Source organism: Myotis nattereri (genome assembly GCF_964212035.1).
Source record: "Myotis nattereri genome assembly, chromosome: X".
Classification (NCBI taxonomy): Eukaryota; Metazoa; Chordata; class Mammalia; order Chiroptera; family Vespertilionidae; genus Myotis; species Myotis nattereri.
Window position 1 is genome coordinate 54,123,275 of NC_138078.1, and position 14,302 is coordinate 54,137,576.

Sequence of the window (14,302 nt, forward strand, 5' to 3'; positions counted from 1 at the left end):
TGATTCTCTCTCATCACTGATGTTTCTATCTCTCTCCCCCTCTCCCTTCCTCTCTGAAATCAATAAAAAATATATTAAAAAATAATTACACTGGGACAACATGTATAAATTGAGACATATGGTCATCCATTTCTTAAGTCTTTGTATTCCTTGAAAGGTCAGGGATACTGGGGCTTTTAGAATGTGTCTTTTGGCCTCAATAAGGTCCACTGAAGCTTGAGGCTATGGCCACCTCCCCTAACTGTTTATGCATTATTGGTGGTTGAAAATTTAAGTGAAATAGTATAGGTATTACTTTAAACACTCCTGATGTGAAAAATCTAAATTTCTAAGGTTGACTTATTGGGAATGATTATTTGATTTCAAAAAAGAATCACTATAGGTTTTAAGTAATAGCTCTCTCTAGTGTACATGCAATATGATTTCTAAAAATTCCACTTATGCACAGGCATTTTCAGGAATACACATTTTTCAAAAGCCAAAACTTTGGACTGAAGAAGCTAAGAGGCCTTAAAAATGGTAAGTATAGGTTGAAGCCTCAAACAAAAGTTGAATTTGCACAGATATGTGTTGTGGAAAGGTCTTTTGTTTTCTTTTCCTGTAACTATACTTGTATCATAATAATCATTCTTTGTGCTGGTAAAGAAAGTTATATGCCACACAGCAGTTATCAATGTTATTTTTTCCCTGAGTTGAAGTTAATACATTTCTTTCTGGCTCTTTATAAGAGGTTGTCTCTTGTAAGCACCTTTAATTTTGATCCCTCTAGAGTTCGAGGCTGCCAAAGGACCAGGCTTGTGTATTTGTATTGAATGCTCATTCATAAGGCCTTCCCATGGTTTCTTCTAACTTTATTTTTTACAACAGGCTGACAGAAGCACAAACTATAAGCTGTTCCATAATACATACATTTTAAGCTCAATCTAACTTGACCATGTTATTTTAACACATTGATGCATTCACCCAATAAAATAAAGACCCTGCCAGATAGATAGAAGATTCTAAGCAAGGCATCTTCAAAGGTAGTTGAGGTTGTGATAGGTGCCTTTCACAAATGTGTAAATGTTTCTATTGTACAAACTCAGCTTCTGTTGGTTAAGTAATATAAAACATCAGTACACACTGAGGGCAAGAATGTCCAATAGACTCTTTAGATCTCTCAATTTTACTTTATTGTACAAATCCATGTTTTTTTAGGATGTTGTGGGGTAAAAGTCATTCCTGATTTCAGCTTAGGTTTAATGAATTCATGTGTTCACTACATATATTTGAGTAGGGTTAGAATTTTAGTGGTATGTTTCTACAAGATTATTATTAGAACTGGGAATCAAAACTACACTGAAAGAAGATGGATCAAAATCCACTGTTAGCATTCTCTATCCTACATATTAAAAGCCTAATATGCTAAGTGTCTGGCCATCCGGTCGGCCATTCAACCAATAAAAGCATAATATGCTAATGATATGCTAAGGCCATTCAACAGCTCACTATGACATGCACTGACCACCAGGGGTCAGATGCTCCGACCTGTAGGTTAGCTTGCTGCTGGGGTCTGGCTGATCAGGACTGAGCAAGATGGGCCAGACATGCCCTGAGGCCCTCCTGTGGTCCCTCCCTGGCTGGCCAACCTCCCGCATCTCTCCCCGGCCTCCATTCTGCACCGATGGAGTCCCTCAGCCTGGCCTGTGCCCTCTCACAATCCGGGCTGAGGGACTCCTTCCCCCCAAGTGCATGATTTTCATGCACCGGGCCTCTTATTCTTTTTTTTTTTTTTAAATATATTCCATTGATTTTTTACAGAGAGGAAGGGAGAGAGATAGAGAGAGTTAGAAACATAGATCAGCTGCCTCCTGCACACCTCCCACTGGGGATGTGCCCGCAACCCAGGCACATGCCCCCGACCGGAATCGAACCCGGGACCCCTCAGTCCGCAGGCCGACGCTCCATCCACTGAGCCAAACCGGCCTCGGGCCTCTTATTCTTAATAAGATCTGGTGTCACTGTTAACTTAAATGTTTTGAACGTTTTGTATTGGAGTGCCAAGGAGTCAATGCATACACCAAACTGAGTAGAAGTGTATCAATACTTCCTTATGCTGAACTACGAAGGTAGCAGAATTCAATGAATCAGGCTTCTGGACCACAGGCAGGTTGATATTATCTAATCTAAGAAAGTCAAGTTTTCCTCAGTGTCAATAAATAAAATATGGAGGAAGGTCAACAAATTCTCCTGGTGACCTTCCTTTGTACTCACCTCCTCCCAAAATGAGTGTTGCCAATTGCCACTGAAGGATGTACTTAAGACACCTGCCAATTCCCACTGGAGTCATGTTAAAGGAGCACATGGGATCCCCAGCTATTGTATCGGCTCCCAGCTGTAAGACCACCGCTTTGGGATTAAAGGCCATATATACCTCCTTTAGTACACTGTATAAAAGAGAAAGAATATAAAATGTCAGAAAATGATAGGTTAGTTTGCTCTAGAGGTGGTGATGATGGTGGAGCCAGTAGGAGGTATAGTTGAGTCAGGAAATATTGAAGGAAAAAAATACAACTTGTCAAACTCATCACACTTTCCATCTAAAAAGGATGAATCAGAAAAATTCTATCCAACTCCATTCTCACTAAGGACCGAATTTGTCCTGAGTTTTAGAACTCAGAGTTCCGTGAAACTTTCAAATTAATTTAACTTCAACAGTCATAGTACAGTGTACACATTACTTCATTTTACAACCTGGGAAAATAAGACATATATATTGACTGGTTATTAAAGATTATTTCTCATAATTAAGATTGTCAACATACTTTGAGTTTATCACCTAGTTATCACTGGGGGCTGGTGAAAGAATTACATGCTTTGAAAGTATAAACATTATTAGCTTACTTTTTATTATGCTAAAGAACTTCTGGGTTATGAAATTCAGCCCTCCCCAATTCCTTTGTAAACCAGAGTATTCCAGGGAAGGGAACTGCAACAACTGATCCAAAACTATAAATCTGAAAGCAGACTAAAGAACAAATTGCAGTGGGTAGAAATCAGCATAATTTTCGGTAGAATCATTCAATGTTATCAAATCAACTTAACAACTTTTTTCAAGTTAGAAAAGGAAGTTGTCAATGTTACAGATGACCTTAGTCAGGTTTCCAGTATTCCCATTAATTGAACACTGACGATGTCCAGAATACATTCCTAGGAGTTATAAGGTCCCTGCTCTCAAGGGGCTTACAATCTAGTTCCCAGACAAAACATATACCAGTACTCAAGGGCCTGAGTAACTCACAGAGACATATAAACATGTGCAAATTAACATACTTTAGAGTTGAGAAAAAGCAGAGTAAAAAAGTGATTAAAAATGCTGGGGTTAATACCCCTTCATAGTCAACACGTCAAATTATACCAGTGCAGCAAAAACAGAAAAATCCCAGATCCTTCTGAAACTGCAAAAAGAATTCAGGGATATAAAATGCTGATCTCTCAAATTCAAGGGGATTGAAACTATTGAAAAGTGCTCAGCTGCAGAGTCTTATTCTTTGACTCAAAGGACTGTTTTGTTTTGATTTCTCATCTATGCAGACAAATACTGAGTGATTGTGGAGATTATAAGAATATTATAAAACTTATGACATATGATACTCAATATAGGAACACTGAGGCCTACCCTCTCTTTCATGTGCTTATCTCTTGGGTGCAGAGGGAGGATAAGCCACCTGAATAGTGAGCCAACATTTATTGAGCATCTACATGTACACAGCACCTTATTAGTTGCTGCTGTGACACAGAGTGGAAGGAATGATTTCTTTTCTAAAAACGGTTTACAGGTAATGTAGAGGAATGGGAGGCAAGAAAGACTAAGGTTTTCCTCATTCATAATTTCCCTCAGTTTGGACATTAACTGAGCACCCTCTGTGTGTCCAGCATAAATCTGTACCAGATATTGCAGGAACAAAGATGAATGTGGCACAGTTCTTATCTTCATGTGGCTCAGAACAGACAGAAGAGTCAGACTATGTCAATAAATAATTAAAAAACAATGATGAATGAAGTAGCAGAAATGGCATAGAGGAGAGAGTAATCGACTTACAGATGATGTTAGAAAAGGCTCTATAGGGGTACCTCTTGACTTAGGTCTCAAAAGATCAGAAAAACTATGATGAGCCACATATAAAAATGGCTAAAATGAAAAATAGTAATAACATCAACTGCTGGTGAGGATGTAGGAAAAACAATCACACATACATTGTGGGTGAGAAAGTAAAATGATATAGCCACTCTGGAAAATATTTTGGCAATTTCCATCAAAACTAAAAATAAACTTACCACACAATTTAGCAATTGATTCTTCCACATTTATTCAAGAAATTAAGAGTTATTTTCATATAGGAACTTGCACATAAATGAACATAGCAGCTTTATTTGTAACAATCCAAACTTGAAACAACTCAGATAAAATACAAGTGATTAGTTAAACTGTGGTACATCCATATCATTGGAAGATTGCTCATCAAAAAAGGAAGGGAAATACAGATACATGTAAAAGAACTTGGATGGGTCTCAAGAGAATTATGCTGAACAAGTTCAATCCCCAAATACATATTGCACAATACCATTAGCGGTTGCCAGAGGTTAAGGATAGATGTAGTTGCATGAAAGAATCTTGTGGTGATGGTACAGTTCTGTATTTTGATTGTGGAAGGAGTTGTGGCTATGCAAAGGCACACAGAGCTACACACACACACACACACACACACACACACACACACACACACACACCAGTACATGTATAACTGGTGAAAAGTGAATGAGCTCTATGCATTGTACCAATGTCAACTTCTTGATTGTACTATAATTGTGCAAGATGTCAACATTGAAGGAGGGTTGAGGAAGGGTGCACAAGACTTCCCTGTACATTTCTTTGCAACCTCCTGTGAATCTATGATTATTTGGAAATAAAAGTAAATAAAAGATGACTCCATTGTATGCTCTTGTCTCCTTTGTCAAATATTAATTGAGCACAGTGGTTTGGGTCAATTTCTAGGTTCTCTATTCTATTCCATTGATCTATATGTCTGTTCTTGTACCACACCAGGCCGTTTTGAGAACAGTGACTTTGTAATACAGCTTGATACCTGGTATTGAGATCCCTCCTACTTTGTTCTTTTCTCAGGATTGCTGTGGCTATTCAGGGCCTCTTTTTTATTCCAGATGAATTTTTGGAGCGTTTGTTCTAGGTCTGTGAAATATGCCGTTGGTATTTTAATGGGGAGTGCATTGAATCTACAGGTTGCTTTGGATAGTATGGACATTTTAATGTGTTGATTCTATCAATCCATGAACACTGTATGTTCTTCCATCTGTTTATGTCTTCCTCTATCTCTTTTTTCAGTGTCCTGTAGTTTTCCGAGTACAGGTCTTTTACCTCCTTAGTTAAGTTTATTCCTAGGTATCTTAATTTTTTTGGTGCAATGATAAATGGGATTGTTTTTTTAATCTCTCTTTCTGTAAGTTCACTATTGGTGTATAAAAATGCCATAGATTTCTAGGTGTTAATTTTGTATCCTGCTACATTGCTGAATTCATTTATTAATACTAATAATTTTTTGATGGAGTCTTTGGGTTTTCTATGTACTGTATCAAGCCATCTGAGAATGACAGTTTTACGTCTTCTTTCCCAATTTAGATACTTTTTATTACTTTTTCTTGTCTAATTGCACTATGTTGAACAGAAGTGGTCAAAGTGATCATCCCTGTCTTTTTCCTGTTCTTAGGTGAAATGGTTGTAGTTTTTGCCCACTGAGTATGATGTTGGCTGTAGGTTTGTCACATAAGACTTATTATGTTGAAGTATGATCCCTCTATTCCCAATTTGCTGAGGGTTTTTATCAAGAAAGGGTGTTGGATTTTGTCAAATGCTTTTTCTGCATCAATTGATATGACTATGTGATTTTTATCTCTCAATTTGTTTATATGATGTATCATGTTTATTGATTTACGGATATTGTACCATCCTTGTATCCCCGGGATAAGTCCTACTTGGTCATGGTGTATCATCTTTCTGATATAATGCTGAATCTGATTTCCTAGAATTTTGTTGGACAGATACATGCAAAAAAAAAAAAATGAAACTAGACCACCAACTTACACCATTCACAAAAATAAACTCAAAATGGATAAAGGACTTAAACGTAAGACGGGAAACCATAAAAATCTTAGAGGAATCCACAGGCAGTGAAATCTTAGACATATGCCGAAGCAATATCTTCACTGATACAGCTCCTAGGGCAATGGAAACTAAAGAGAAAATAAACAAATGGGACTACATCAAAATAAAAAGCTTCTGCACAGCAAAGGAAACCATCAACAAAACAACAAGAAAACCCATGGCATGGGAGAACATACTTGCCAATGTTATCTCCGATAAGGGTTTAATCTCCAACATTTACGGGGAACTCATACAACTTAACAAAAGGAAGATAAACAACCCAATCAAAAAAATGGGCAATGGACTTAGATACTTTTCGAAAGAGGACATAAGGATGGCCAAGAAACATATGAAAACATGCTCAAAGTCACTAATCGTCCGAGAGATGCATATCAAAACGACAATGAGGTACCATCTCACACCTGTCAAAATGGCTATCATCAAATCCACAAAGGACAAGTTCTGGCAAGGATGTGAAAAAAAAGGAACCCTTGTGCCCTGCTGGTGGGAATGCAGACTGGTGCAGCCACTGTGTAGAACAGTATGGAGTTTCCTCAAAAAATAAAAATGGAACTCCCATTTGACCCAGTGATCCCACTTCTAGGAATATATCCCAAGAAACTAGAAACACCAATCAGAAAGGATATATGCATCCTTATGTTCATAGCAGCACAATTTACAATAGCTAAGATTTGGAAACAGTCTAAATGCCCATCAGCAGATGAGTGGATTAAAAAACTGTGATACATCTACACAATGGAATACTATGCTGCTATAAAAAGGAAGGAACTCCTACCATTTGTAACATCATGGATGGACCTGGAGAGCATTATGCTAAGCGAAATAAGTCAGATAAAGATAAATGAACACATGAACTGATGAACGAAAAGAGATCTAGAGACAGAGAAGCATCGATCAGATGCTCAAACTTCAGAGGGAAGGTAGGGGAATTTGGGGGTAAGGGGGAGAGTTCAACAAAAGGACTTGTATGCAGGCATATAAGCATAACCAATGGACACACACACCAGGGGGGTGAGGGCATGAGCGGGATGGGGGGGTGGAGGCAATGGGGGGATAAGGACACATATATAATACCTTAATCAATAAAGAAAAAAAGATTATGATGGGTAGAGAAAAGGGTAATTAGAAGATTTTAAAAAAGTAAAATATTTTGTAAACAGTATAAATATTAAAGCAACTGGAAATGAGGACAACTATAGAGGGCTATATGGTGGACACAAATTCAAGACTGCAAGTTTTCATTTGGTGTGACAGTCAAATGGGAGCCACTGGAAAAGTAAAAGTACTGATGTTGCTGAAAAAAGAATGATTAGAAAATTTGATTTTTGCTATTTCATGTAAGTCCAAATATAGAGAAAGTCTGGAGACAAAGGGATTAGCAAAAAGGGTATTCAAGTATTCTAGGCACAAGAGCAACAGAAAGCAAGATAAGAAAAATTTGAAAAATCCTTAGAGGGATTGGTGACAGATTGGGTCGGGGGAGAGTGTCAAAAGAGAAAACACACTGTGTGTATTCATTCTGAATTCACAGGAAGAGAAAAGAGAACTTGAAATATTCCTTTTCCTATGGCTAGTTCCAAATCTAATATTCTTGTCATCAATCAATCTCTCCTTTTTTGAGGTCAATGTCACTTTCTTACACTACTCAAATATTATGAAATTTCATATATATTAGAGGCCTGGTGCATGAAATTCGTGCACGGGGCGGGTTGTCTCTTCAGCCCAACTTGCACCCTCTCCAATCTGGGACCCCTCGGGGGATGTCCAACTGCTGATTTAGGCTGGATCCTGGCAATTGGACCTAAACCAGCAGTTGGACATCCCTCTCACAATCCTGGACCACTGGCTCCTAACTGCTCACCTGCCTGCCTGCCTGATCACCCCCTCCCTGCCCCCCCCTGCCAGCTTGATCACCCCTAACCGCCTCTGCCTGCCAGCCTGATCACCCCTAACTGCCCTCCCCGCCAGCCTGGTCACCCCTAACTGCTCCCTGCTGCCGGCAAGGTCGCCCCCAACTGTCCCCTCCCTGCCGGCCTGGTTGCTCCTAACTGCCCCCCCCCAACCAGCCTGGTCACCCCTTAGTGCCCCTCCTGTCGGTCTGGTCTCCCCCAACTGCCCCCCTTCTGGCCTAATCACTCCCAACTGCTCCCCCTGCCAGCCTGGTCGCCCCTAACTGCCCCCCTCCCCACTGGCCTGGTCACCCCTTACTGGCCCCTCCTGCCAACCTGGTCGTCCCCAGCTGCTTCCCTCTGCCAGCCTAGTCGCCCCTAACTTCCCTCACCTGCTGGCCTGGTCACCCCTCATGCCCCCCCCCCCGGCCTGGTTGCCCCACGCAACCTGCTGTTCAGTCGTTTGGTCGTCCCTCACTAACCCCCCTGCTGGCCTGGTTGCAGGAAGCCATCTTGTGAGGGTGTGATGTTTAATTTGCATATTACCTCTTTATTATATAGGATATGTAAACACATACATATATATGTATATATGTACAAATAATGGAATAATATTTAGCCATAAAAAGGAATGAAGTAGTGATACATGCTACAACATGGATGAACTGCTACCTTTTCAACTTTTCAGAAGGAACTGCTACTTGATACTACTCGAAAATCTGCAGTTGTCCATCAATGGCTACAGCTCAATTAAAAAATACATTTTAAAAAAACTTTATTGATGTTCATATACCAAACAATTCCCCCTTTTAAAGTGTACAATTCAACAACTTTTAGTATATAGAGTTGTGCAACCATCATCACAATAAATTTTAGAACATTTTCATCATACCCAAAAGAAATCTTATACCCATTAGAAGCTACTAACCATTGCCACCATTCTTTTATTCGCCAGCCCCTGGCAACCACTTATCTATTTTCTATGGATTTGTCTAATCTAACTTTTATATAAATGTGGCCTTTTCTGACTTGCTTCTTCCATTTATCATAATATTTTCAAGATTCGTCCATGTTGTAGCAGGTATCACTATTTCATTCTTTTTATGGCTGAATATTATTCCATTATTTGTACATACCACATTTTCTTGATCAGCTGATGGACATTTGGGTTGTTTCTATTTTGGGACTCATATGAAAAATGCTGCTATGGACATTTGTATACAAGTTTTTGTCTGGATATATACCTATGAGTAGAATTCCTGGGTCACATGGAAACTCTATGGTTAATCTTTTGAGGAATTACCAGACTGTTTTCCACAGCAGTTGTACCATGCTACATTCTCACTGGCAATGTATGAGGGTTCCAATTCTTCCACATCTTTATTTCCTGGTTTTTAAAAATTGTTATTACAGCTATCCTAGGGGATGTAAAGTGGTATCTTACTGTGGTTTTGATTTGCATTTAACTGGTGACTGATGATGTTGATTATCTTTTCATGGGTTTTTTTTGTCCTTTGTATATCTTTTTAGAGCAATGTCTATGCAAGTGTTTTGCCCATTTTTAAATTGGGTCATTTGTATTTTTAATATTAAGTTGTGTCTATATATTCTAAATATAAATCCCTTATCAGATACATGATTTGCAAAAAAAAAATTCTCCCATTCCATGGGTTGTCTTTCACTTCCTTGATAGTGTCCTTTGAAGCATAAACATTTTTAATTTTTATGAAATCCAATTTATACGTTTTTTTTTTAAATATTGTTACTTGTGCTTTTGGCGCCATATTTAATGTAATGAACATTTACATCTATGTTTTGTAGTTTTAGCTCTTATATTTACACTATACAGACTTAATTTTTGTATGTGGTGTGAGGTAAGGGTCCAAATTCATTCTTTTGCATACTGTTCTCAGTTGTCCCAGAACCATTTGTTGAAAAGACCTTTCTTTCCCCATTTAATTGTATTAGTACCCTTTGTATAAAATAAATTGATTGTACATATTTCTGGATCCTGAACTCTATTCCATTGTTCATGCCAGCAACACATTATCTTTATTACAGTAGCTTTGTTGTAAGTTTTGAAGTTGGGAAGTGAGTCTTACAACCTTCTTCTTTCTTTTCAAGTTTGCTTGGGCTATTTTGGATTGAAGTTCCATATAAATTTTAGTATCAGCTTGTCAATTTCTACAAAGTCACCTATAATTTATAGCCCCATTTTGACTATGCTGAACCTGTCACCTTTACCTTCTTCTCTATTCCCCATCTCTGCTAATGATACCCCACCTTTTTAGTCATCACGTTCAATACTCTGAAACTCTTTCTGATTCCTCCCTTTCCCCTGTTCCTCTTCAGTTATAAGTCATGCATCAATGTCTCTCCCATTCTCTCTTCTTCATTCCTATTGCAGTACTCTAACCTAGCCCTTATGACCTCCTTTGTGTATTCCAATAGCTTCCTAATTAATTCCACTGTCTCAAGTCTCTTACCTCTCCAATGCATCACACAGATACTATCATTAGATTAATTTTCCTTAGGAATGGTTATGATCAAGTCATTTCTTTACTCAAAAGCCTTCAATGTCACTCCATTTGCTTTCGATTATGCTTAAAATTCTTAGCCTATGATTCAAAGTCTTTTATGATCTGACTCTAGCTTACCTTTTTTATCTTATTATCCAATAACTGCTTAACCCATACTATTCTGTAAGCAAACTGAACTATCCATGGTTTACCTCACTCACCTTGTACTTTTTTAAAAATATCCTCACCCAAGGATATCTTTTTATTGATGAGAGGAGAGAGAGAGAGAGAGAGAGAGAGAGAGAGAGAGAGAGAGAGAGAGAGAGAAAGAAGAAGAAGAAGAAGAAGAAGAAGAAGAAGAAGAAGAAGAAGAAGAAGAAAAGAGAAGAGAAGAGAAGAGAAGAGAAGAGAAGAGAAGAGAAGAGAAGAGAAGAGAAGAGAAGAGAAGAGAAGAAGAAAGAAGAAAGCAACATTGATCAACTGTCTCCTGTACAGCGCCCTGACTGGGGATCGAACCCGCAACCTAGGTATTTACCCTGACCAGGAACAGACCACAACCTTTTGGTGTATGGGACAATGCTCCAGCCAACTGAACCACCCAACCAGGGTGCACTTTCTTATGTATTTCTTTTGCCATGTACTTCTTTGTGTCTGAAAGTCTCCTTTCTACATGTCTACATCATATCTGTTCTTTAAAGGCTAGCTTATGTTCCATCTCTTTCATGAATAAAAATGGTAACAACTAACATTTACTGAGCACTGTATTCAAAACAGCACTGTTTTAGGCACTTTATATGTATCAGCTCACCTGACTCTCATAACAATTTGTAAGTAGGTATTATTAATCCTATTTTATAGGAGAAACAGCAGCACAGGGAGATTAAGAAATCTGTACAAAATCACACAGCTATTGACTGGTAGAGCTAGTGCTTGAACTCAGGCAGCCTGGCACCAGAATCATGTTCTGAACCACTATAATATACCTGCTTGTATGACTTACTGAGATACTATGCATGAGATGTTTATGTCAGCCAATTTACACACATTATTCTTTATAACAGCAGTAGCAGCAACAGTGTTATTATTTTTGAGTGTTTATCTTTCTGAGCAAATTGATATCATTTCCTCATTCTAAAACCTTCAGTGACTCCCCAAATGCTTATAGAATATAGTAAAAATTTTCATAGCTAAGCATGCTAGCTCCTGCATGATGTAATTCCCACACACTTTCTCAATCTTTTTTGCAACTTATCCCTCTCATGCACTTTACAGTCCAGCCAAACTAAACCACTGCTCTTCTTTGTACATAGCTCATTCCCTCCTGGCTTTGATCTTGCTATACCGTCTGTGTAGAACTTCCTTCCCTATACTCTTTGTGGATTTAAACTTGACCCAGGTTTTATAAACACATATACATTCACACACTTTGTAAAGATAGAGTAATTAGCTACCCTTTAGAACCTAGATCAAATGTTATATCCTCAATTAAGCTTTTTAACAAAGTATTTTCTCCCTTTGAGTGCCCATAGCATTTTATGTTTTATGATTCTTATAAGTTTCCATATTTTATTTTATTCAAATGCATGTGACTATGAATACAAATGTATATCTCTCTATGTATCTATAATTTTTATATCTCCACTAACTTCCTTGAGGGCAGAATCAAAACTTTATACATAGTAGGCTTTCACTAAGTAATCATTAAATAAAGAAATGAATAAAATATCACTCCAGATTGCTTTTGGGAAAGTTTCCCTACCATTTTAACAGTTTTGTACACTGCAAATCATTAATTTTAGGTTTTGGCAAAGTATAAAATCTCTTACCCAGAAAGGAGGGGGAGGACAAGCATCTCATTACACTAGATTAGTAACTTCCCTATAAACACGCAAGATATTCATTTGAAATGCAGTTTTCTGGATGAGAAACCTGATCTCTCAATATTCAGCTGTCTGGTTTTCAGACAAGGCTATGCAAATGAGGAAGAGAGGCTGTGGCAGCTGTTTCTATAGGCATTGCTTTGGGGAAGGCGGTTAGTGCCTGAGGAGGATAAAAGCCAGGGGTGATGACATTAATGATGCTTTTAAATAAAAGGAAAAGCCCAAGGACCAAATTATAGAGTTAGCTCCTTTTCTTTTATTTCATCAGGGTAGACCACAGCTTCTATTGTGTGTCTTGAGATAATTCACTGGTGACTTTATTTGTAATACCAGGGCAATGGGATGCCAGAGATGGTGTTACAGTCATCCTTAATCAATGATGGTGGTAGGAGGTGGTTACCCAAACTTGTCCCTCTAGCAGCTTGATCTTTGATCTGTGCAAGTTCCCAGAAGGTTTGGTCTCTTGACTTCTAGCTTGCAAACCAGCTAGAGTAGCCTTATCATCTTTGTTTTCCAACAAGCACTCTCAGCATCCTTTAGAGCAGCAGTTCTCAACCTGTGGGTCGCAACCCCTTTGGGGGTTGAACAACTCTTTCACAGGGGTCACCTAAGACCATCGGAAAACACATATATAATTATATATTGTTTTTGTGATTAATCACTATGTTTTAATTATGTTCAATTTGTAACAATGAAATTGGGGGTCACCACAACATAAGGAACTGTATTAAAGGGTCGCGGTATTAGGAAGGTTGAGAACCACTGCTTTAGAGACTTCATCAACAGAGATGAAAGAAATGAGGAATTCAAAGTTGAAAAACCAAGATAGGATGTAGAACAGTGGTTCTCAACCTTCCTAGTGCCACGACCCTTTAATGCAGTTCCTCATGCTGTGGTGATCCCCAACCATAAAATTATTTTTGTTTCTACTTCATATCTGTAATTTTGCTACTGTTATGAATCGGAATATAAATATCTGATATGCAGGATGTATTTTCATTGTTACAAATTGAACATAATTAAAGCATAGTGATTAATCACAAAAACATATGTAATTATATATGTGTTTTCCGATGGTCTTAGGTGACCCCTGTGAAAGGGTCGTTCGACCCCCAAAGGGGTCACGACCCACAGGTTGAAAACCACAGATGTAGAAGAAAATAGAAATATTTGTTACTAATGCTGTTACCTGCCAAGATCATCCTGAGAAAAGTTATTGCCAGCAGCAAAGCCTTTACTATAATATAAATTTTAAACCTATTGTATTGGATCTGACTCAGAGGGAGATTCTGTTAAGGACCCAAAGTAGCACTTATCAGTCCCAAATGGGAGCTCTTCAACTTTTCACAGGTATGTTTTCTCTAAATCCTATCATATTTTAATTTAGCACTGCTAACTTAATCTGCAAAAACTCAACCTGAGAGGGGACACAGTGTATGGTAAATGACTCAGTGATTCCTGAGTGTCTACTACAAACGGTTCAGGGATGCAGGAAGTTCAGGGGCAGTCACTGTGTCACTTTGTTTGGGGCCAGGGCTGCCTCTTGGACATATCCAGAAGACATCTTATTTCCTATAAGTTTCTGTTTCTACTTTTAGCATAAACAAGCTGTACTGGTCCCATGAACATCTTTAGTATAAAATAACAAAAACAAAAACCCCAAAGACACACAAAAATCCCCTCAAACTTCTAAACCCCCAGATCCTCCAAAAGAAACAAACAATCATCACATTTCTTTTGCTGTTTTAATTTTTTTGAGATGTAGTTTCTTAACGTTTTACAGGGGCATCTTTT

The 14,302-nt window shown here is 38.3% G+C and overlaps 1 protein-coding gene across 6 annotated transcripts in view; it reads right to left on the bottom strand.

The window, feature by feature from the left end:
• HDAC8 (histone deacetylase 8) overlaps window positions 1-14,302 on the bottom strand; it is a 439,610-nt gene that overhangs the window by 231,992 nt on the left and 193,316 nt on the right. For 4 of the 6 annotated variants that reach the window (XR_013995438.1, XM_081080875.1, XM_081080874.1 and 1 more), the window contains one exon: window positions 2,254-2,426. The exons of the other annotated variants lie outside the window; for them this stretch is intronic. Coding sequence is in view for 3 of the 4 variants with exons in the window: in XM_081080875.1 (XP_080937001.1) it covers window positions 2,254-2,426 (173 nt within the window). In the remaining variant the exon portion in view is untranslated. The remainder of the gene's footprint in view (window positions 1-2,253; window positions 2,427-14,302) is intronic. 6 annotated transcript variants of the gene reach the window in all.